Raw genomic sequence first — 24,356 nt, 5'->3', positions numbered from 1 at the left:
TATAAATGCAGTTTTAGGGGGTGGCCAGAGCCTGCTGCTGATGCTGAGCTCTTAGAATCATATACTGGCCTAGGTAAAAGGACCACAATGATCATCTAATTTCAACCCTCCTCCTATGTGCAGGGTCGCCAACCAGCAGACCAAGCTGCCCAGAGCCACATCCAGCCTGGCCTTGAATGCCTCCAGGGATGGGGCATCCACAGCCTCTTTGGGCAACCCGTTCCAGTGTGCCGCCGCCAGGGGCGGGGTCTCCCGCAGGCTCCTTGGTCTTTAAGACTTTTCACCCGCCCCCAATCTCCCGTCTCTCTCTCCTATTGGACAGTCGTAATGCCCCTCTACGACAGTTCCTGTTTCGGCCACCTTAACTTGTTGACGGTCCGCACGCCACTCTCAATCTCTTTGGCCGCTGATTGGGCTTCGCTCAAGGTGTTTGGGGCGGCGATTGGCCTTGCGTGTTCTTCTCCCCGCCCTCTCTTGTCGAGGGACGCCTTCCTGCACCCACGCTCGTCGATTGGCCCGCAGGGCTGAACCCTCGCCGTCCGATTGGCTGTTGCCAGCCGCGCGTGCTAACAGCAGGGTAGGCTGCGCGGGAGGACAGGAGAGCGGAGGCAGCGGCGGCGCGCTGGCACTGGGCCCCCGCTCGGAGGATGGTCCCCGCCGTGGGGGCGCCGCCGCCCAGCCCGCCCAGTCCCCCTGTGAGTGCGGGCCGCGGAGGGAGGGCCGGCGCTCGGGGAAGGGCGGAGGGGAGCGGGTTGGGGCTGAGGGTGCTGCCGGTGGCCGCCCCTCCCCCTTCGCCGACCGTTGCCTGTGAGAGAGGCGGCGGTTGGCCGAGGGCGAGCGCCGCGCTTGGGCCCGTCGCCATGGCGACAGCGGGACTGCGAGCCCACTCCGGATCCGCGTCCGGCCGGGCTGGAGGCGTCCGGTCGGCCTCCCGCGTTCCTCCGCCTCCGGGGCGCCCCGGGGCGTAAAGGGCGACCGCAGCCCCTTTGTCTGATGGGGCGGCATCGCTGCGAGATGGGGAGGGGGTGAGACGGCAGCGCCCGGAGCGGGGGAAACGTGCAGGTAACGGCATTGAGGAAATAGACGTTATTGCTGGAAAATCCTGGAGGTCCGAGGCGGGAGCCGTCATCCGGTGCTCAGGAAGTTTTAACTTCGGACAGCGAAAAGCAGGTGCTTTCTGTCGCTTGTGATAGCTCTCACCTGTAACGTCTCTGAGGTGTAGTGCAGAGGACGTGTCGTGCATCGTGTCGGTGCTTTTGTTGTGCGAGAGCTCGGGCTAGAAGTGTGGCTTCAGAGTGCGATGCAAAAGTCCTCCTCCTTCACAGCTTTTCTTCTGCCTTGCTAACTAACATTTTCCTGTTGGGTGTGTTTCCAGTTTGATTTCCTAAGGAAAGAAATCTCGTGGACATGCTTCATCTATTCCTTCTCCACCCTGCAATGTTGGCTTATTGTCCAATTTCTATTAAGTTTGCCAGTAAAGGAGATTGAAGCCCTTATTCCATGGAAGCCAGCACCTCGCAAGTACATAAGCTCAGGACTTGGGGTTGCAATGAGGGTAGGGCACGTAGAAGGCAGTTCCCTGTGACAGCAGAAGGGACAGCACGCATCTGCACACGCACAGCTGGGTACAGCCACACAGTGCCATTGGTGTAGGGCTGTTGGTAAGGAAGAGAAGAAAGTGAGAAGGCAAATAGAGATGTGAGAACATGTTGGATCATTGACCATAACCAAGCAGGGAATCGCATCTTTGCTTTTGCTTTATTTTTATTTTTCACATAACATCTTGGCTTTCTGTTAAATGCAGCCAGACACACTTTTATTAAAAATATTGAGCAAAGATAACTTGATGTTGTACATTAAGCATTCTGAAGTCAGGTAATGTAAAGGCTTGCTTTGGAAGCATGACTTCAGCTTTTTTTCCCTCCCTGTACAGCTCACTAGGGCAGTCTTAGTTACATTGATTGTATTATATGGCACTAACAAACTGCACAGTACTATTTATCACACATAAATTACGTGCGGTAGTCAGACAAACAGGAAGGAATAAATTATGGGTGAATGGTTGTTGTTATTATGAGGTGTTAGAGGCTTAATTCTGACTTTCAATTAATGCTGTAATAATGACCCAAAAGTATATTTTGGGATGAAGTGCTCATCAGTTTGTGGGAGCTAAACTTAGAAAATGATTTTGTTCCAAGCATGGTTTTAAGATGTGTCTAAAATAACATCAGCTGCATGAAGTGGCTTGAGAATAGATATAAATGATGAACTGTTTGGATGTGAGTCCCTTAGAGAAGATTTAACAGAGTGGAAGGAGAAAAAGTGGTGAAGCCTGGAAGAGTCTGATAGCCGTGAGGGGGGGATTAGGCTGCCGGTGCCAGGTGGTGGCTTTGCTGCTTCAATCCCTGTTTTTCCAAGCAGTCTGTACATCTAGGAGCTGAGCAGGGATGGACTGAACTGACTGTCACCTGCATGACATTGTGATATGTTGCTAGCATGTCCCTGCTGTGTTCATTGTGGAGACACTAGCTGAATGTTAGCTTTAGTTTGAAATTCAAAAGACAATGTGAACAAGGTGTCAAAAATTCAGTGTTGGTGTTCTGCTGACACTACTGGCCAACTTGCTCCAGCTTTCTGATTTTGCCTTTTGGGTGAATGTAGAGGGGCTTCTGACTTCTTTAGAGAGAGGAATTAAAGAGCTCCTGTTATGTGTTGCATGTTTGTTAGGTTTTTTTTTCAGTGTGCTGAAATCATAACAACACCTCAGGCTTCCAGGTATAGAACAAATTAATGCACAGAATGATTTGGAATAGAGCTCCGTTCAAATGCACTTTTGCTTTGCAAAGCAGGTTGGCGTGAGGTATGTGGCACTGTAACCAGGCACAGCCAGATTTTAGGTAAATTAATTAACGTGTGGATTGAAGTTGGGTACTAAACTGGGTAGGAGTAATAAACAAACACATATGGAGGGTGAGAGAAGGACATGCTGGATTTGACAACAACCAGTCCACAAGCGTTCATGTCTTTATAATAACTGTTTAGATCCGAGGTGCACTTAAAAATAACCGTAAATGACATGTGCCTGTGGGGAGTTAGAAGTTGCATTTGGCATGAAGGATCCTCAATTAAGAAGATATTTATTTTAATAAGGCTGTTTGCATCTTAAATTGGAAATGCATTTAATAGTTAACTTGTAAATATACCCACTGCACCACTTTGAAGGATAGTAAGTATTGCATTACAGCCTTTCAGCTGAGATTGTTCTCTGGGCTGCCCAGAGAGGCTGTGGATGCCCCGTCCCTGGAGGTGATCATGGCCAAGTTGGATGGAGCCCTGGGCAGCCTGGTCTAGTATTAAATGTGGAAGTTGATGGCCCTGCCTGTGGTGGAGGATTGGAACTCAACAATCCTTGGCATCCCTTCCAGCCCAAGCCATTCTGTAATTCCATTAAGTAACATAAAACTGAACGCTCCCCATGAATATCAGAATGGCAGTAGAAACATGTGTCTAGCTGTGTGTACACGCAAGGAGTTCTTATGAAAATGATTGTACAGCATGTATGTAGGCATAACATCTGACAACATTAATGTTTCTAATAGTTCCATAATTCATTGAGTTAGAACTCTCAGGCTTCTGAAGAGGTATTCTGCTTGTCTCCAGCTTTAAGGACCGCTCACTTGCAGTCACTTTGTAACTTGTATCCTCCACTAGCGTTCTTCATCTCCATCGTGTTTACTCTTACGCTCAAGTTCGGTCCCTTGGGAGCCCCTTCTCCTATTCTGAAGGCCGTTGATCATAATGTGATTCTGGAAAGTTGAGCGAGAACATCTCAGCTTGAACTGTTGAGCAGAAGGGTTCCTTTTTGCCTGACTGCAATAAAACATGTAGAGATCGTAACTCCCTGGTTAAGAAACACCGTGCGTTGCCACACCTAACTAATGGTAGCCTAACTTGCTGGTTAGAATGAAAGTCCAGCTTTTATGTGTGTGCTTTGTATATTTGAAATGTACTTTGTTGCAACTTTTCAAATGTGAAACTGTTGTCATGCACTGAGTGAGCACAAAAGTAATCTGTGGTGTGTGCAGGATGGACAGATCTTGTGTAACCTGAGTTTGTTTCCTGTATGAAGTGTTGTGGCATTAACCTTCTGAGATGAATGGGGTACTTCAGCAACTGTGACACTTGATAGCAATCTTTTACATCAGCCAAGCTGTATGCCATTGTGATGCAGATAGGAAGGTAGCAGACTGAAAAATGTTCCTTGTTTCCTTTTAGCAATTGCTTTTGTCATCCTGTTACCTGTACTTGTACTTCTGTCGATTTACTTGACCAAAAGGAGATCAATTCCACCTAAAAGCACACCTCAGTCGTGCTGGTATTCTCATACCAAAGTCAGTTCTTTGTGGGCCATCCCTAGTGAGGGTGGAGAGATCCAGGTTTGGGTCTGCTAGGTCAGAAGTTTAAGCACAGACTTCTCTGGTCCTGTGATCTGGAAGTCAGTGGTGAGGAAGATAGTTGAAGATCTTGTTCTTTAGGCTGCTGGCTCTATTAAGTCAGCATAAAGGTATGAGGGGAAAAGGAGAGTTCAACTTCAAAAAATAGTATTTCTTCAATTATCTGTAGTGTAAAGTGAAAAAAATGTTGGCAATTTGGGATGCATGCTGCATCTGTAGTCTGTGTGAAGTGGTTGCCTTCTGGAACAGTTATTTCATGCCAGCTCTCACTCTTTGGTGTAAGTGAATTCTGCACTGCTTTCACTCATCAGTGAAGTTAGCTAGAAACTGAACATAAGTCTTAGGTTAGAATTAGATTAGTCTTAAATCCCGTTTCTTGTTTGATTTCTGTTGGAGGATCTTCAGTACGTAAGAGATCCTGTTTAAATATTACGTACATGCAGTATAAATGTTTGATTCTTCTACATAAATCTCACTTGTTCTGCATTCAGAGGCTAGAGTCATTTGAGAAGTCTAAGCACTGCCAGTGAAGGTGGGGAGAGGCAACATCACGTAATTTTGGAATAGTTAAGGCCTCCCTGCACATCTTCCTATTATTGCTCTAAGGACAGTGTATTGACTAAGAAAACCTAGTTTAGCATGTTAGAGTGAAACTCGTTAACTCTGTCAGTATCTGGCTTCTGATGAAAATAATAAGGAAAAGCTCATTTTTAAATTTTATTTTATTTTATTTTTTTGCAATATACCAGGCTTGAACTATTAGTTGTCTTTCATATCTCTGCATTGCCTACATCTCTCTGTAATACTCTAAGTGACTTCAGAACATAAACTCTCAGAAGTGTACAAAACTTTAAAAAATGAAGTATAAGCCTATCCACTTAAAAGGGGATAAACTAATATATTCAAGCTATCCCTTGCTGAAGAACACAGTGGAGATCTCCTTCTCTTGGTTTCCTTTCAAGGTATTGTTGCCAAGTCAGTCACAGGTGACAACTGCAATGTGATTTCAGACCAATGTAGAGAAAGCAGATGGAGGTAAATCATTTTTGAGAAGGCTTTTCTAATGACGTAAGACTTGCGTAATCGTGATATTGGTCTGTTTGTTGTTCTTGTCCTTTGCCTTTACTCAGTTCTTATAAACCTCTGCAAAGTAAGAACTTGGAGGTCTGTTTTCAGCTTCTGTTCCACTATTAGTGCTGAACTTCTACAGTGCCCTGTTTGCTTTCTCTGGTGCTTACAGGTCTGCTTATCGCTGCATAGCTCGTGTACAGTAATCCCCCCCAAGCTGAATAACTAGTTCTTAAAGTTGTGGAAGTACGGAATTCTGGTTTCCTATGGATTTGGATCTTGTGCCATTTTATAAACAGAAGGGGCAGCGGCTGTTTATGAGGGTGGATAGTGGTAGGACAAGGGGGAATGGTTTTAAATGGAGGCAGGAGGTTTAGGTTAGATATTAGGAGGAAGTTTTTCACACAGAGGGCGGTGACACACTGGAACCACCAGCTCCAGGTTGCCCAAGGAGGCTGTTCTTGGAGGACATCCCTGGAGGCACTCAAGGCCAAGCTGGATGTGGCTCTGGGCAGCCTGGTCTGGTGATTGGTGATCCTGTACATAGCAGGGGGATTGAAACCAGATAATCATTGTGGTCCTTTTCAACCCATTCTGTGATTCTGATATATAGCATATACTAATTCTGATTTAAAATTTCTTCTTTAAGATGTGCTTGTTAAGAAAGTGTCTGTGCTGTAGACCTGTTCCCAAGTATCTTTAACTGTACTTCTGTTAAATCAAACTGAAATAGTTTGCAGCTTTATCCCTGCCAGCAAGATACAAAACTATCTGTCAGACATCCAGATCACAAGGTGAACCCCTTATTTCTGAAACTAGAAATTAGGCCCACTTTATCTAGAAAAAACCAGTGAAGAGTAAAGGAGAGAAATAGCCTTCTTCCATCCACTAAAGCCTTTTGTTAGCAGCCTGCAATGAAAATTCTGCTGCAGAACTGTGGGGGTTTTGTTCATTTTTGTCAGGCATAGGGTAGTGGCATTTGTTTTTAAAGCTTATTGCGGCTGATAGTAGTGAAAGCACCATTTCAGGAACACTGTGCTGACCTTTCCTGAAGGACGCGGCAGTACGCTGCCTCAACAGGTGCTTTGGAAGCACGTCCAGACAGCAGCAGAAGTACTGTTTCATAGTGCCTTGCCTATTTTTGCCCTGAAGATTCATTGGGAAGAATCTTCTCACACGGAAAGATCCCTGTAACCAAATCTGACAATGGATTTCTTCTGCGTGTTGTAAGGGAGCTTTGTAGTTGAGACAGGAAGCGCAACTGTTCAGGTCTTGAGGTCACATGTTCAATTCTTTGTGTCATATTTCTCAAACCTCAACCTGTAAAAGATTTAAGAATTTTGTTGTGTAATCTGTTGTAGTTAATGCTCATCTGTTAAGATGTATTTTAAAAAGTTTAAACTCTCCTGCACATTTCTGTTCTTGGGTATTTTGCATTACTTGTTAGTTAGAGTGCTTGCGTGTCCAGTATAGCTGTAAGAGAACATTCTTATGGCTAACTTGATACTTCCTTAAGATCTCACACAGTTTTATAAACAGACTACATGAGGATCATTTATGGGTGCACGACAGATAAGAGCTTAGATTAAAACCTAAAAATGAAGTGATCGATAGCATTCTGGGTGCTGTAAGCCAGAATGTTTTTGTTTTGATTTTACATTGATTATGCAACCCTGTGACAAATCAAGAGATTTCATTTGGAGGTAAGGGCGTATTATAAAGCAGAATTAGGTTAACTGTTGCTGACTCTGTAACTTCTAATTTATTCCACCAGTCTTTGGTGTTTCAGACAGTTTTCCTGTGTAAGGCATCCTCAATTATAAATAATCATCTGGGTTCCAGGAGTCAGAGACCATGAAGACTTACATTACAGCTCTTTCAGGAAGAAATCACTTGTTGTTTAGGCAGCGTGCTGCCAGAAAGAGTTGGCTCACCACTAGATGCTGTTACCTGACAGTAGAAATGTGTTCACAACCTGTACGCGGCACTTGTGTTAGCTACTGCAGGTAGAAGTCCTGTCACAGAAGGAAGTTATCCACAAGCCACTTGGCACCCACTTAGCCTTGCCCACCAAAGCAGAGTCTTGGATAGCTTTGTTGAATGTGACATAATTAGATGTGTCTTCAATTTGAAACTAATCTTCTGTTTTGGAATGCACAGTAGATCACTGAAAACCATGGAAAGGAACACTGTCTTGCAACTTAGAGAAATGCCTCCTCCTTTCTTGCTTTCTTTATAAAATTGGTACATGGTGACTTGTGCATCTTAACAAAGTGTCCACAGAGCGCAGCGTCTTGAGACTTTCCATGGTCATCATTTTTTTTTTCTTTTTTTTCTTTTTTTTTCTGATTTCCCAAATAAGAATTCTAGTCCCCTTATTTTGATCTAAAATGGCTGAAGACCATCTTTAGGATGACATCTCTGGTTTTTGTCATTTTTAGCTTGTGTACCAATTGTGTCATTTTTGTTCTTTATCCTCAAATGCCTGCTTCCATATAACAGTTCCCCTAGATCATGGGATACAGTTTGTGTAGGCATTTTCTTTGCTAGCACTGCATGTCGTTTTGGTCTGTCCATAGTTCTGTGATCATCCACACAGTGGGTGGGGGGTGGTAGCAGCTCACAGCTACGTGCAGAGGTCTGGAGATGCCTCTGCAGCTTTGAGAACATCAGCAGCAGGTAATGGGCTTTGTTCAGTAGAGTGATATTCCTGTCTTTATGCCTCCTCTAAGGTTTAAGTGAATGAGATACTAAACTTGGAGACTAAAGGGACAGCAGTGCCAGGGCGAGAGTAATGAAAAATAAACTAAGAACTTCTTCAGAATTTTCTTAAGCAAATCTGGTCAGGATTCTTCTGAGGAAAGCTCTCTCGAACCCATGTGTTAGTGAACAGTCATGAGCAACTGTGACTTTATTATGAAAATTATAAACAAAAATGAATTTGATGGCACATCACTTGCATGATAAGCCTGCTTCTTCCTGCAATATTGTTTAAAAAAAAAAAAAAAAATTAAAATGAGAGAGAGAGGGAGAGGGCAAGGAGAGAATGGGGGAGAAAGCTTGCTTTCCAGTTCTCTTACGTGATCTTATATAATAGCCTTAGTGAAACTTAATTGCTTTAAGTCAGTGGGAGGGAAAATAGTCTTTGAATTTAGATAGTACAAACAAAAGAAGTAAGTAAGAAATTGTAAAAGCAGTGAAGCTTTTATCCCCATCTGTTGTTGCTGTCAGACACTATACAGCCCACTTAATTTTTTATAGCACGCTGTAGTTTATTGGCATTGGTTTGCTGTCACTAACTCTTGCAGAAGCTCACAGAGCAGCCTCGTTGCTGTAGGAAGCAATCAGCTGGTATGGATTGGGAATGTGTATTCTGTGAAAAGTCAAGATAACTCTTGCCTGCCCTTCAATCCCTCGTACACCTTCCTCGATTTAATAAACAAAGAAATAAAGAGTAAACAAGTATGTGTGGTGATCTGGCTCACCTGAACTAGTCAGCCAGCAGGAATATGCTGATCATAGAGGAGCATCTGTTCACTCACCGTCACTGTCAGTGCTGGCCTTACTCATTCTTCTCTGCCCGTGCTCAATTTTTATAAACATCTGGGAATGTCATGTCTTTGAGGGACTTTGCATAGGTTCATAATTGGGCCCAGTTGTCATGAGTGTGTGGAAGAGTGGACACAGTGTAGTAAGAAGAAAACATTGGATTCCTCAGAATGAAACTAAAAAATACCAAGGAGATTTTCACTGCCTTGAGTAGGGCCATTTCTTCCTCTGTTTTCCTATCCAGTAGTCTTAACAGGTTACTTTTATAAGCAAAAGTAGTTGGTATGTTGGTAACAATTGCAAAGATAGAGTTTCAAGTTTCATTTCCTGCTGTCATTTTGTTAGCTAACTGCAAAATGGCAATAGAGGTGTCTCAAGGGGGGGATAAAGCAAAGGCAGTGATGATTTTTATCTCAGGGGTGCCTTGCTTGTGATTAAAAGCTTGAATTAAGTCTCTGGTTGAAGCTAGCCTTGTTGTAAAACATACATTGAAGACTGGAACAGAGCATTCCAAGAGTAAGTATATAAGAATAAAGAGAACTTTGGCTTGCAGGAAGAGAGAGCATTTGTGTAGAAGTTACCTATGCCTTGGAATTGATCTTATCCATAAATCATGAATGAAAGTGCATGAAACTAATAAGAACTGTGCAACCATAGCACTGATTAAACTACACTGAACTTAAATCTCCTGAAGAGAAAGAATTTAATTTCTGGGGATGACACTGCATTTAAACTAAAATCAGTATTTCAAGCTGACATTGTGACAGCTATAAACTATGTAAAACTTGAGAATAAATAACCCTAAATGGCCAATTGCATCCTTGATCTGTCTGAAGAATTAGGGATTTGCAGCATTATTGCTGCAGAAGTTATTCAGCTGGGTCGAGTGAGCGTATTGCATGAGTGAACTTAAAATGTATTTGCCCCTGAGCTTATAGAGCAAATACTTGTCTTCTGCTGCAGCAAATCAGAAAATGAATCTCTCCTGAAAGTATCACTTAATGTAAAATAAATAATAAAGAAATGAAGCACTGGTGGGGCAATGGCTGCTAGGAAGAAAAGAGGATAAACATTATTTAGCAGTCCACAGAAGTTTCTCCCTGGGCAGCTTTTTAAAATTTTTGGACCCTGTGTGTTCAGGAGCTCTTTCAGATACCACCTCCCTACCATTGCATGCTCTGTTTTGAGGTTTATCAAATAAAATGCAAAGGTTTTTGCCCCATCCCTGCAGCACTCAAGGCCAGGCTGGATGTGGCTCTGGGCAGCCTGGTCTGATGGTTGGCGACCCTGCACACAGTAGGGGGGGTTGAAACTTGATGATCATTGTGGTCCTTTTCAACCCGTTCTATATGCTTATGTGCTTACAGAATAAGAATAGGAAAAAAATCTTCAGTTCCCCATCTTTCTCAAGTTACAATTTTGAAGTAGGTACTCAAGCGTTGTATGTAAGAGCTATTTAATACATTTAACTGCTTCTTTTTTAGGAGAAAATTGGAGTTTGAAATAAACTAACTGCTTAATTAGCTAATGGACATGGTCCTGTTTGTTCTTACCACCCCTACAGGACTGTTTTGAAATGTTGTTTGAATTGTATGAACTTCAATGAACTTCTGGCTTGAAGTAATCTCCCAGTAAAGCGAAAATAAAATAATGTTAACCATACATTTGCACCGTTTCTTCTGCAGGAAGAGGGCTGTGAATCCCAGCAGAACTGAACCATATGAAATGCAAACTTCATTGTTTACATGTGACAGTTAGGGAGGCTGGCACTCAATGTGGTGGCATTTGGCAGGGAACAGCATCCCTTGGAAGAAACCTGCTGACTGGAAAAAGAGTTTGGCTGTACCTCCTCCCATTAAATAAAACCCAACAAATTTGTGTTCTATTTTTTCTTTTTACTTTCTTAAAATAGTTGAGTTTATGGTTTTTTTTTTTTAACTGAGGAAATGGAAACCAGTTCTTCACAGACAGCAGAGGTTCACAAGGCATCGATGCAGGTGTACTTCATTTTTAATGGTCACATAACCAGCCTATCTACAGAAAGGTGATGGACTTCTGCACACCTTGTAGTGTAATGATTGTACCAATATGTTACAGTGTACGTTTCTATATCTCTTGCAGTGTCTTGCAGGATACTTTGTAATGTGTCTTGCCAAGTCTTTCACAATATTTTGCAAAATTTACTGAAGTAATAATGGTGGTAAGCCACAAGGAACAGAGGCAACACATACATAGGGAATTAAAGAAGAATAACAACTAAACATAGCCACTAAATTTGCCAGTCAAATGAATAGGCAAACAAAGCATGCCAAGTGGCCTTTATCCAATCTGTTTCTACCAAATAGTTTGTAGCAATGAATCATTAGTGCTTATTCAACTTTAAAGTGTAGGTAAGTTGATGACTTCTTGTGCCCAGTGTGCCTGCTAGGTGAGGTTATTCCTTGTGCACCCAGTGCCACAATAAAGCATGCCTGCTTCTTAATGGTAAATTCATCTTAAGGAGTTTTCTTTCAGACTGGTGTTTTGTCCAGTAACAGTAAAGCCTTGTGTTTGTGGTCAAAGGCGAAATGATGTCATGTGCAAAGAACCCAGAAGAGTGCAGTTGTTAATTCTTTCCGTAATTTTCTTCAGGTTCTCTTCTCTGAAACCATGCCAGAGATGACAGAAAATGAGACACCTACTAAGAAGCAACATCGGTGAGTTTCTGTGAAAAAATGAATTTTGCAGTTCCGTAGTTTGTGGTCGTACTGTAATGACAAAATTTCTAGTTATAAATTTACTAATGAGGTTATTAAGAAGTTCTGAGGGCTGACGAGGATTCATGCAAAAGTTTGTTAACTATGGCTGTAAAACTCCCCTTCTCTCTTCCTCTTTCCATGCTAAATTATTTGTCAAGGGTATATCTACCTCGACCACCAAGGCAAAAGAGATTCTTATCACACGGGCTACTCAGATGCATGTGACTGCACCGCTACTTAGGTTAGAGTGCAGGCTGTATTTATTACAGCAACTCCTTGCGAAACTGCACTCATTTTGATGGAGTGGTATAGGTGTCTTTCACCAGTTACAGTGGAATCTAGATCTTCACAAATCTCTGCTGAAATTCAAAACACAACCCGAGGTTGAATTGCAATGCTATAACCAAAGTTTATTAGGGTTCATCACAACTTCTACAAGTTTTTGTTTCTGCGTAGTAATTTATTGATCTAACAGCTGATTTGGCAGTGTAGTTCTTCAGTCCTTAGTTACAGCATCCAACTTATGCTAGTAAGCCATGCAGGATATTTTTTATGGTAACCAAAGGTGATCATCTTCTGAGAAAACTGTAGTTTACTGTTAATTGAGATGTGCAGGCAACAGCGCTGTCTTGTAATCACTAAGTTACTCCAGATGCATGCTGTTGGTGGTGAGTTACCAGAAATAAACGTACATTGACTCAAAGTATAAAAGGTGTGTGGCCAATAGTAGTCACTCATGTCATCCACATTTATCTTATATTCTCACTCCAGGTTTCTTGTTACATCTGGACTGTGCTTTAGTAGTGAGTGGAAAGCAGAAAATACTACTGCTTTTTGTATACTGTAGCCAAACCACCAGACTGAGAGGGCACTGCTGGGCAGAAGTCTTTTGAAATATTTATCTATTTTTTTTTTAATGAAATATCTTTTTTTTTTTTTTTTTTTGAGAAAAAATGTGTGTTGTTTTATTGTATTTCTTGGAAATATTTGGCTTACTGCATAGCTACAGGGCACTTGGTTTTATTTATATGAAGTACGTGTTTAGAATTTATTGACTTCCAGCAAAAGCAATTTGAGGCATTGCACATTGATTCTCATCTGATTGCCGTTGGTCCAGGAATCCCAGAGGAACATGTGAAAACAAAGAGAAACCTCACATCCCCACATTGTATCTAGACAGAATTTTGAGGCAGGACAGTGGAATGGTTGCAAAGGAAAGATAATTCTGGTTTCTAACAAAGGAAGCATGTTTGATACCAGAAGGTTGATTTTTGAAGGGAACAGATCTGAAAGAATCTGTTTGCACTGCAGTATTTTCTCCCTTTTCATTGATTCTTTGAATGCAAAAGCAACATTTCAGACAAATTATTGGCTTAGCCTGTTGGTCAAAATTAGTTTTTGGATTATAATATTTAGCATTGGATAGCATACTAGTTTTTGATGAACAAAATAATCAAAATCCAGCTCTGTCCAATAAATATGCAGTAATAACCAAATGGATTATTACTGTCTGTCTTGCTATGCTGAAATTAATTTGAGTCTGAACACTAATGATTTTTTTGTTAGAAACTATTTAATGCCTGTTTAATACCAATCCTTGTGAGTATTACTTCTGCTGTGTTCTTGTTCAGAGCAGAGTGTAACATTTAGTATTTTTAGCTGTAATTGAAATAATAAAATAAGAGAAAATTGTTTGCATGCAGTTTTTTTTTCCTTCTGTTTCACATCACTGTTTCCTCCTTTATCGTTAACAGAAAGAAAAATCGGGAGACGCACAATGCAGGTAGGAATATTTTTTTTGTTGATTCTTCTGTAAATAAGCACAGATTCTTCAATAACTTATTTTGCCTGGAGAAAGTCCCTCTATAATAGTTTATAACAGAAAAAAGCCCAACATCCTACCAAACATCTCTCTGTGGTCTTGCTTAGAATACCTATGCACAGATCGGTCCCTTAGGCCTGCTCCAGCAATTCTGTGTGAGTATCATCTGTATGCTGTGGGACTTGCATCCCTCGTCCAGTATGCAGCCTTTTCTCTCCACTGAATTCAACTTTCAACATCATTTGATAACTATCAGCAGAACTGTGAGGTTTCGGTAGAGTCTGAAGGTTTTGGCCTTGTTTATCTACATAGATACAAAGTACTAAACTCTTGAGTCTAGTTCTCCCTTCATTAAACAGCGCAAATGTGTGGTCTCTGCGACCTCAACTGGAAAAAAACATCCACTAGTTTCCACATGACCAGGATGTGGCCAATTTCCTAAAGACTAAGGAGTATTGGGAAAGAATCTGAAGTTAATTTTAAGATGGCTCATTCTCATTCTCGGTTCCTATTTTACTTGCTGATAGCTTTGAAAGTCTTCCTCTAGTGGGCTGATCTCTGCAAGACGTGGGGACAAGCTCCCTCCAGCCCTATTGCTTGCTTAGTCACAAATGTCTGGACAAACTGAGTGGATGATACTATCAAAATAAAGGAATAGTGCTTCATGACCACTGTGGTATCTGCACGTATTAGCAACAGTAAGATATTTAAAAATTAAATCCCAAAGATAACATATTTCAATGTTTGTACAGCTGCTCTTGTGTGACTGATTTAATTGGATAAAGTTATGTAGAAGTTACAGGCTCTTCAGAGCTGTTACATTGTTTTAGAAGATAGATAGGCTGCAGGATTTCCTTAAAAGCTGTTCACAAACCTCTTCCTTGCCTATAAATAATAATATGGAATGCAGCTTTAGTTCAGAGTAACAGCTTTGCTTAGTTTTTATTTCTTCATTTGCTGTAAATGTACATGACCTTTTGTTGAAGTCATGCTAGACCTGGGGAGGAGTCTAAAGATGTTCACACATTGCCTGTGCCTTAGGCTTGGTGAATTACATAGTCCCCAGAGCACAGAGGGAGCCTTGGGGGAATACTTCAAATGAGATGTATGCGTTGTTCTCATGCTGGACTTGCTGATCTCCATGTGCCTTAGCTCCCAACTAAATGGAGACTGAAGACAGTGCCTTGGGGTTTGGGGTTGGTTAGTTGGTTTTGGTGTGTTTTTATCCTCATAAATTTCGTGCAGAAGAGGCTTTATTTTGCTATGTTAGAATAGTACTTAATGTAACTGCTGTCTCCGGGATCACTTCCTTCCTCTCCTGAAATACAAAAATTACTTCACTTGTTTGAGAAATGTAAATTGAAGCGAGAGACTACTGAAACAAAATTATTTAAAATAAATCAGTATATCCTTTGTAAAGGAGCATAATATAGAAGTAAAGCATGGTTTTGCTTGTAGAACACATGCTCGTCTATGGGTTACGGTGTGTTTCTATATGTATCAAAAGCAGCCCTGCTGCACAAAACAGAACTCATAATGAATGACATATCGATATGAATCTTGACAGAGCCATGACAGAACTTTATTCAGAATGCCAAAACATTTCGATATCAGACTTTCTTCAGAATAGGTAATTCACTGGCAGTATTGTTCATTAAAATTCCTTTTTTTGTTCCAGTCATAATAGGATCTTCCACAACAGTTAGAGCTTTCAACATAAAAATGAGTAACTGATAGCCTGTATAGCTAGAACCAGAAAGTATTATCAAAACCTGAATTTTGAATTGCGATAGCCCTGCTTTTCCATAAAGGCATCCTGAAAATCCTCACCTTTAAAAGTTGTTGTTTCTTATGTTACAGCTGTTAATTTCACTGAGTGTTAATTCAGTAACTGAAGTTTACTTCAGCGGAGATTTTTTATTCTACCATATTATTCATGGTTCCTGTAACTCAGGAAAGAATGTATTTATGAACCCTTACATTGGTAGTAGTTGTCTTGTTGTGTTGACTTGCCCAACTAGATGACATAGTGCATGTTATTTTTGCTCAGTGGAGAGGCATCGAAAGAAAAAGATTAATGCTGGGATAAACAGAATTGGAGAACTCATTCCCTGCTCTCCAGCACTTAAGCAGGTAAGCGTTCATTCAGATGTGCATCCTGTAAAATGTTTGTGTTTCCTTGTCTGCAGAAGTAAAAATACTTACTTTTGCTATTTGTCTCACAAAGAAGACGAAAGTGTCGGAATTAACACGCTTGAAATTTTACTAGCTATTAGTAGGATTTTAAAAAGTGTTTATGACAGAATTTCTTTTTAGAAATACAAAGCTACGCTAATATATTTGCACAGATTTTTGAGCTTCATGTCTGAAGGTGTTGTAGCTGACTGCTGAAGTAATGAGCAGTACGAGTTGGACATGTGGCTCACTGACTTTCTCCTTCATTCATGTGTGCAGTGTTTCTGAGAAGATTCATTTGTCCATAGCCATCTAATCATCTTGCTGATGCCTGCTTGTCCTTCCACAACTTTCCAAAGTTCTCATTAAACATGCATGTGTGTTTACTTCTGTAATCACTGGCATAGTGAAATGAAAGCAATTCTGAAAGTCAGATATTAATAGTAAGGGAAGACAGTGTCCTCATGCGAGGTGAAAAGACAAAACAAAAAAAGTTCAGAAAAGCATTCTGTTTAGCACTTTTTTAAAATGAAGGCTCTTGGATCGAGTGCAAGATCTATCATGACAGATCCAGTAATAGTGAGATTTCTTTCTAATTTCATGTGTGTGTTTTTCCCTTAAAGAGCAAGAACATGATCCTGGATCAGGCCTTTAAGTACATAACAGAAATGAAAAGACAGAATGATGAGCTTCTGTTAAATGGAGGGAACAATGAACAGGGTAAGTACAGAGTCCTCTGGAAGCTCTAGAATTTCTGTCAGTCCTTTCTGCTGTGTATTTGTTAGTACTGAGAACAAAGCCAGGGATTCCTTGTATCAACAGACTTAAGGAATCCCAAGGCGTATGCATGCAAAAAGGAATCTTAGAATAACCTCAAAAAAATAAAAGAAGAAAATGCCCAAGCACGTGTTCTAGCTATGAGATTTGAAGCGATCATCTTGTGATGTAACATAATGAAAAATCTCACAGGTAATGCAAGATCATCTAGTAGATTCCATCACAATTTTTTTTCTACTGTAATGTGATGAAAAAAATTCTGTTAAAATTCAGGGTTAGATTTTCTTCACTGGAAAGATGGATCTTTCTTCATGCAGTTGTTTTTCTCCTTCCTTTCAAACACTTTGAAAGTAATAACACCCTACCTTATAAAAATATGATGCCTCATTTAAGTTCTACTTTAACAGAGGCTTACAAATGCAGTGGCGGAGATGTGACAGAAATAATCTCAGAGCTAATGTTATAGTTTGTGATTTTTATTTCTCCACAAAGAGTGGGATGCTATTACATAGATCATGTTGTTGATGTGATTGGTTTTGAAAATCCTAGGTGATTTTTCAATTAGGTGAACTCTCTCCAATTCCACTGCTGGGTTTTGTTGCTTTACATATGGGCATTCTATTTAGTTTTGCATGTCATTTTTATATGCAATTAAACTGGAAAACCACAAGGCTATCAATTTCATCAACATCAATTAAGATATTTGCTTTTCATTCGTTAATTAAAGAAGCTGATCACTGTTTGGTTTCACATGATTTATTTTATATGTTTTTAACTAATTAATGATTTAACTAATTACTTTGTGGGGTTCATTACCTTCCTGCCCAGTAGAAAGGTTTATTGGGGTAGTCTTCATTTATGTTATTACGTTCAAGAAAGCACACATTAAGAGCTTATTTCAGTATTATATATAACTTATTCTCCAAACCAGTTGGTAGGGTTACTTAGTATTTGCACTGATGCTGTTGTCCTGAATTCTTCTCACTGTTTTCTAGCTGAAGAGATAAAAAAACTGCGGAAACAACTGGATGAACTCCAAAAGGAAAATGGGAGATACATCGAACTACTGAAAGCCAATGATATTTGCCTGTATGATGATCCTACGATCCACTGGAAGGGGAATCTCAAAAATGCAAAGGTCTCAGTTGTTATTCCTAGTGATCAAGTTCAAAAGAACATTATCGTCTATTCAAATGGGAGTCAACCCAGCGGAAATAACCAGGGAGCATCTGTCCAGGGAATAACGTTTAATGTTGGTCATAATTTACAAAAGCAAACAGCCAATGTTGTTCCAGTCCAGAGAACTTGCAACCTAGTGACTCCTGTGACAATTTCTGGTATTTACCCTGCAGAAAACAAACCACGGTCTCAGAGTACAGTTTCTCCACTGGCACCCACTCAGGTGGTTCCAGCAGGGAACGCTGTTGAACTTTCCATCACAGAAAATGAGCAAGGTGTGCTCGCTGCTACCAGCTCACAGAACGCTTCTCAATCCGGAACAGAACAGGGCCTACAGTGTTCTTCAGGTAATGCACTGCAGAATGGTCAAAGTCTCCCCAAAAGTAAAAATGATGAAGGTGGCTCGAAGTCAGCAAAGAAAACAGTCATGCAGGGAATCAGCCTTCCTTCCAGTGCCTCCATGGAAGCTGAGAAAGTTCAACACGTAAATGCGACCAGCTCAAAAACACCTAATTCTAGGAACGAATTTCAGGAAAGCTCTGTAATTTCAACTACTGGCACAGCTGTTGTGCCATCTGTGAGACTGTCTGCTGCAGATAGTTTTTCCTCTGTAAATGTTCTCAAAAGTACAAACTTAATAAGTAGTGCTGACATGCCCGTGACTTCTGCAGCAGAAGGAATGAAGGCTGTAACTGTAATAAGCACTCTGCCTGTCAGTCCCCTGGAGAACTGCTGGTCTTTTTCAGGCTCTACAGGTGTTGTCCCATCAGACTTGAAAAATATGAGTAGCCTTACACGGATGCCTTCAGCTGGAAACACACAGACCACATGGACAACTTTGCAGCTAGCAGGAAATACTGTCCAGCCACTAAGCCAAACACCATCCAGTATAATGACCGCGCTGCTAAGTGAGCCAGTTAACGGGGCTAGTACCGTATCTCCTGCTCACAGCAGACCTTTGACAACGAGCATTAGTTTGAATACTTCTCTGCCTATAGATGGGCAGGCAGCTGAACAGATTGTAGTTACCTTGCCCTCATGCCCATCCCTACCTATGCAGCCATTAATCAGCCAACCACAGGTTAAAACTCAGGCTGCAGGAAGTATCCTTCCATTAAATTCAACTATGCAGGTGATTCAGATGGCTCAGCCGGTTGCGTCAGCTGTGACAGGAGCACCAGCGAACCAGAATGTCATCATTCTCCAGCCTCCAAACACTGCTCCGTGTCCTCCAATTGTCAGAGCAGAAGTTCCTAGCCAGAATGTCAGTCAACAAATTGTAATTATTCAAGCTGCTAGTCAGAATCCTCTTCCTCTCCTCTCTGCCCAGCCTTCTGCTTCTCTGAGAGTTCCTGTGAATGGGCCTGTGGCAGTTGCAAACTCCAACAACTCTGTACAAAACGCCCATCTTCCACAGACTTTTGGAGGAAAACACCTTGTCCATATATTACCAAGGCCATCATCTTTGCCAGCTTCTAGCTCTACACAAACATTTTCAGTTACAATGTCAAATCAACAGCATCCCCAAACAATCTCATTAAATGGGCAGCTTTTTGCATTGCAGCCTGTCATGTCTTCATCTGGAGCTTCAAATCAAGCCCCTATGCAAATTATTCAACCCACCACTAGCGAAGATCCAAATACCAATGTTGCTCTCAATACATTTGGTGCTTTAGCTAACCTCAATCAGAGCATATCACAAATGGCTGGACAAAGCTGCTTACACTTGTCTCTCAGCCACCCTACCAATCCCACAACTGTCCATAATCAGATTACCACAGTTAACTGTGTGTCATTACCAGCTTCAGTGCCCCCCTCAGTGCCTCTGGATGGTTCAGTGTTAACTAGTGCATCTAATTCAACAAATGTTTCTCCCAAAAAAGCTGCTGCTGGTTTTCTGTCTAATACAAAATCAAAAAGGACAAACAAAAAGCAGAGTACAAAAAAACACCTAGCTACCAACGTTAAAGTTTCCTGTGCAGCAGTTCCTTGTAAAGATGCAGGTAAGACAGACGGTGCTCCTGTAGAAGCTGTGGCAAAACATTCAAAGGGTGAGGAGTTGCCTGAGAACATTCCTGCAGTGTCACAAGCTTTAGCCACGTTGCAGGTGACCGGTGCAAGTACTTCTCCTTCCAAAGAAGCTGAGTGCTCAGAGCAAACAGTGGGCTCCTGCCCTGTACCAGAGACAACTTTGGCAGAGCTGCCGGCCCCCTTGCCATTGCAGCTTGCGGTGTCCGAACGGTTGGCACTGGTCCCACCAACTGCCAGGGATGCTGCTCCTCTCCTGCCAGTGCGTCAGTCTCAGAGCAACCCACTGACCAGCGCAGCCTCATCAGAGTCTTCCTCCCGCTGTGAGCCCTCTGGCACCTTAACACCCTCTGAAACTGAAGCACATGGGACAAGTTCTCAGGTTTCTGGGGCATCAACAGTGGAGAGCAGCACGGCAGGTCAGACTTCCACTGCAGGAACAACTTCAGAATCCTGCAACGTTCCGCAGGGTTCTTCAGTTGTCATGCAAGATGTGGACTTGTTGGAAGGGCAAGGTCTGACCAAAATGCTGTCTGATCTCACAAAAGAAAGAACAGTTGTGGAAAAAAGCTCTTCTTTTGCTGTTCAAGGGGAGCATTCTAATTTTCCCATGGAAAACTCTAAATCAGTGGAATCAAATGTTGATTTGCCTGAGAAGCAGGAACTCTTGTTAATGAACACAGAAGGTGATGCACTCTCCCAGCACCACACCTGCGTTTCTGATCAGGAAGTAGTTAGTGCTGCCCTCATTGCCAGCAGGCAGGCAGACTCCCCGATGTCAACCAGTTCTGGTAGCAGCCGGGGCTTCTCTGTGGCATCGATGTTACCAGATACCACCAGAGAAGATGTTACTAGCAACACGTCAACCAGTACGTGCAACAACTGCACGTTTTCAGAACAACCTGACATAGTTGCTCTTGCAGCGAGAGCTATTTTTGACCAGGAAAGCCTTGAGAAAGGTGGAGGAGGAATGCAAGTTAACATGAGGGATGCCGTATCTAAGTCAACTGAGGTTGCAACTCTGGAGAGAGAGCAACAGACTTTTAAAACTCTACCAGTGAAAGAAAGCAGTGCAGGGCCATTAGAAACAGCGCCAAACAAATTCAGTGCCCAGGATACAGTACAAACAAATGTTGGTAGGCAAGTTGAAAAACCAAGCTGTTCTGTAGGAGGTGTGGAAACCTCCAACTCTTCTTTGCAGATTTCAGCTTCCCAGTCACCGAGCATAACCAGTTTAAGTGTGAATAACCTGATACACCAGAGCCGCATCGTCCATCCCCTCGTGAGTTGCTCAAGTTTATCCCAGCCTTCAGAGCCAGCAAGCATTCCTGCAACTGTGGGTCTCACTCTTCCATCTGGTTCATATGTCAACCCATCTCCAAGACCAGCTATGATGAGTGAGTATGCTCAGGAACAACTGAACGCTATTAGGGCAAACTCCATGCAAGCTCCTCAGCTGCAGGAATCACGATTAAAGCAGCAAAACCACGAAGGTCGCAAGGACTCTGCCAAGCGGGCTGTTCAGGATGACCTTCTGCTTTCTACAGCAAAGAGACAAAAGCAGTGTCAGACAGCACCTCTAAGGCTTGAAGGGATGGCACTGATGAATCGAACACCAGAGAGTATTGCTGATCAAACACAGATGCTGGTCAGTCAGATGCCTTCTAATTCATCAAGTTCGGTGGCATCCTTGAGCAATCAGGGGCACACAGATGGCCTCAATAGGCTATTCCCATCAAACAGCAACTTTGTAACACCGGCTTTGAGACAAACTGAAGTTCAGTGTAACTCCCAGCCATCAATTTCAGAGCAGCAAGGCACAGGAGGGCAGCATTTGCAGCCAATTCAGCATGTTCCCGCTCAAGGCATATCTCACCTTCACAATAATCATCCCTACTTAAAGCAGCAGCAGGCTGGACAATTAAGAGAAAGGCATCACTTGTATCAGCTGCAGCACCATGTCACTCATGGGGAAAGCTCAGTCCACTCACAACCCCACGGCGTCCATCAGCAGCGAACAATACAGCAGGAAGTGCAAATGCAAAAGAAAAGGAATCTCATCCAGGGAACCCAAGCCCCGCAACTTTCTTTACAGCAGAAACACCACGGAAGTGATCAGACACGGCAGAAAGGCGGTCAGCCTCATCCTCACCACCAGCAAATGCAGCAGCAGATGCAGCAGCACTTTGGAGCTTCCCAGCCTGAAAAGAACTGTGAAAATCCTGCCACAAGCAGAAACCATCATAACCACCCTCAGAGCCATATAAATCAGGACATTATGCATCAACAGCAGCAAGATGTCAGCAGCAGGCAGCAAGGTTCAGCTTCTGAGCATGTATCAGGGCACAATCCCATGCAGAGGCTGATGACCTCCAGGGGTTTAGAGCCGCAAATGGCATCGCAGGCAAGTATTGTAACCAGGCCGTCAGACATGACCTGCACCCCTCATAGGCAGGAGAGAAACAGAGTTTCCAGCTACTCTGCCGAGGCACTTATTGGGAAGACACCCTCTAATTCAGAGCAGAGAATAGGAATCTCTCTTCAAGGCCCTAGAGTATCTGACCAGCTTGAAATGAGGAGCTATATTGATGCTTCTAGAAATAAAGGGTTGGTTATTCACAATATGCAGGGCCGTATATCCATTGATCATACGGTTGGCTCAGATGTACAACGGCTTTCTGATTGCCAGACGTTTAAGCCAGCAGGACCCAACCAACAACCTGCAGGCAATTTTGATGTGCAGGCCTCAAGAAACAGTGAAATTGGTAATTCTGTGTCATCCCTCCGGGGCATGCAATCGCAAGCTTTTCGAATTGGTCAGAATACTGGGCCACCCGTAGAAAGGCAGAAGAGATTGCCTTACCAGCCAGTACAAGGTATTCCAACAGGAAATTCCCTTCCATCAAGGGAAAATGAAAATACATGCCACCAAAGTTTTATGCAGAGCTTACTTGCCCCTAACCTTGGTGATCAAGTCAGTGGAAGCCAGCGATCGATCCCAGAACATCCAAGGAATACACAGTGTGGTGCATCCTCCACGATTGAGTACAGCTGTCCCCCAGCCCGGGAGAGTGTCCACATCCGGAGAGATGGCGATGCTCAGAACAGGGAAAGCTGTGACATGTCCATCAGTACAATTAACACCAGGAACAGCTCTTTAACTATTCCCTTCTCAACTTCATCTTCCTCGGGAGATATTCAGGGTCGAAATACAAGCCCAAACATTTCTGTACAAAAGTCCAATCCCATGAGGATGACAGACAGTCATGGAACGAAGAGCCACATGAATACACCTGTCTCCAGCAACATGCACGGGGTTGTGAGGCCAACTCACCCTCACCCTGCAGTTTCTCATGGAAATGGTGAACAAGGGCAGCCTTCTGTTCGTCAGCCCAATTCTTCAGTTACTCAGCGCTCGAGACATCCTCTACAAGATAACAATGGCTCTAAAATACGGCAGCCTGAAAGGAATCGATCCGGAAATCAAAGACACGGGAATGTCTTTGACCCTAGTCTTCCCCACCTGCCCCTGTCTACCAGCAGCAGTATGATCCTTGGGCGCCAGCAGTCTGCTATAGAAAAGAGAGGAAGTATAGTCCGCTTCATGTCTGATGGCCCTCAAGTGTCCAATGACAACGCAGCCTCTGACCAACACACACTTTCTCAGAACTTTGGATTCCCTTTTATCCCAGAGGGTGGCATGAATCCACCCATAAATGCCAACACGTCCTTCATTCCCCCTGTTACTCAGCCTAGTGCCACTCGAACACCAGCCCTAATCCCCGTCGATCCCCAAAATACGCTGCCATCCTTCTACCCGCCTTACTCTCCTGCCCACCCCACTCTTTCCAATGACATTTCTATCCCTTACTTTCCCAACCAAATGTTTCCTAATCCGAGCACAGAGAAGCCGAGCAGTGGAGGTTTGAACAATCGATTTGGATCTATCTTGTCTCCTCCCCGGCCTGTTGGTTTTGCTCAGCCAAGTTTTCCTTTGCTTCCGGATATGCCACCCATGCACATGACCAATACGTCACACTTATCCAATTTTAACTTGACGTCTTTGTTTCCGGAAATAGCCACTGCTCTTCCTCCAGATGGTTCAGCAATGTCACCTTTGCTTTCCATTGCAAACACGTCTGCTTCCGATTCTTCCAAGCAGCCCTCAAACCGACCTGCCCACAATATAAGCCATATTCTAGGTCATGACTGTAGTTCAGCTGTATGAAGACTGACAGACTGACTTCTAGTCTGATGAGTTGTTTATGTATTTAAGAAAAAGAAAGTGGATCTTACCGGCATCCCTGAAGAGACCAGTCGTATCATCACTGTTTATTTGCCTAAATGTATGTATATGGGTATCTTCTATATCTATATACACACCTTTCTATCCACCTTACTAACTTTAAAGCACCAGTGCCTATAGCAATGCTTACTTGCAAATAAACGGTAAGAATGCAACTTCAGAGCTGTGCAAATACTGATTGTTGATTTTACAACAATCAAGCCTGATGTCTGATTGCCACTCTCAGTAGTACTTGGATGTAAAGAAAGAGGTGGGAATAT

General features: G+C 42.6%; 1 protein-coding gene across 1 annotated transcript; it reads left to right on the top strand.

Annotated features, from left to right (window-relative positions):
• Positions 1-647: 647 nt before the first annotated feature.
• USF3 (upstream transcription factor family member 3) lies at positions 648-24,018 on the top strand (the record flags this gene model as incomplete). Its single annotated transcript, XM_079549776.1, has 6 exons — positions 648-695; positions 11,703-11,767; positions 13,564-13,592; positions 15,682-15,764; positions 16,430-16,526; positions 17,579-24,018. The coding sequence occupies 6 exons, from the start codon at positions 648-650 to the stop codon at positions 24,016-24,018; spliced, it is 6,762 nt and encodes a 2,253-aa protein (XP_079405902.1).
• Between the last annotated feature and the right edge of the window lie 338 nt (positions 24,019-24,356).

The sequence above is a fragment of the Tetrao urogallus genome, assembly GCF_951394365.1.
Source record: "Tetrao urogallus genome assembly, chromosome: 1".
NCBI classification, from domain to species: domain Eukaryota; kingdom Metazoa; phylum Chordata; class Aves; order Galliformes; family Phasianidae; genus Tetrao; species Tetrao urogallus.
Note: the sequence above shows the minus strand (reverse complement) of the source record. Positions and strands in the feature narration are given on the sequence as shown.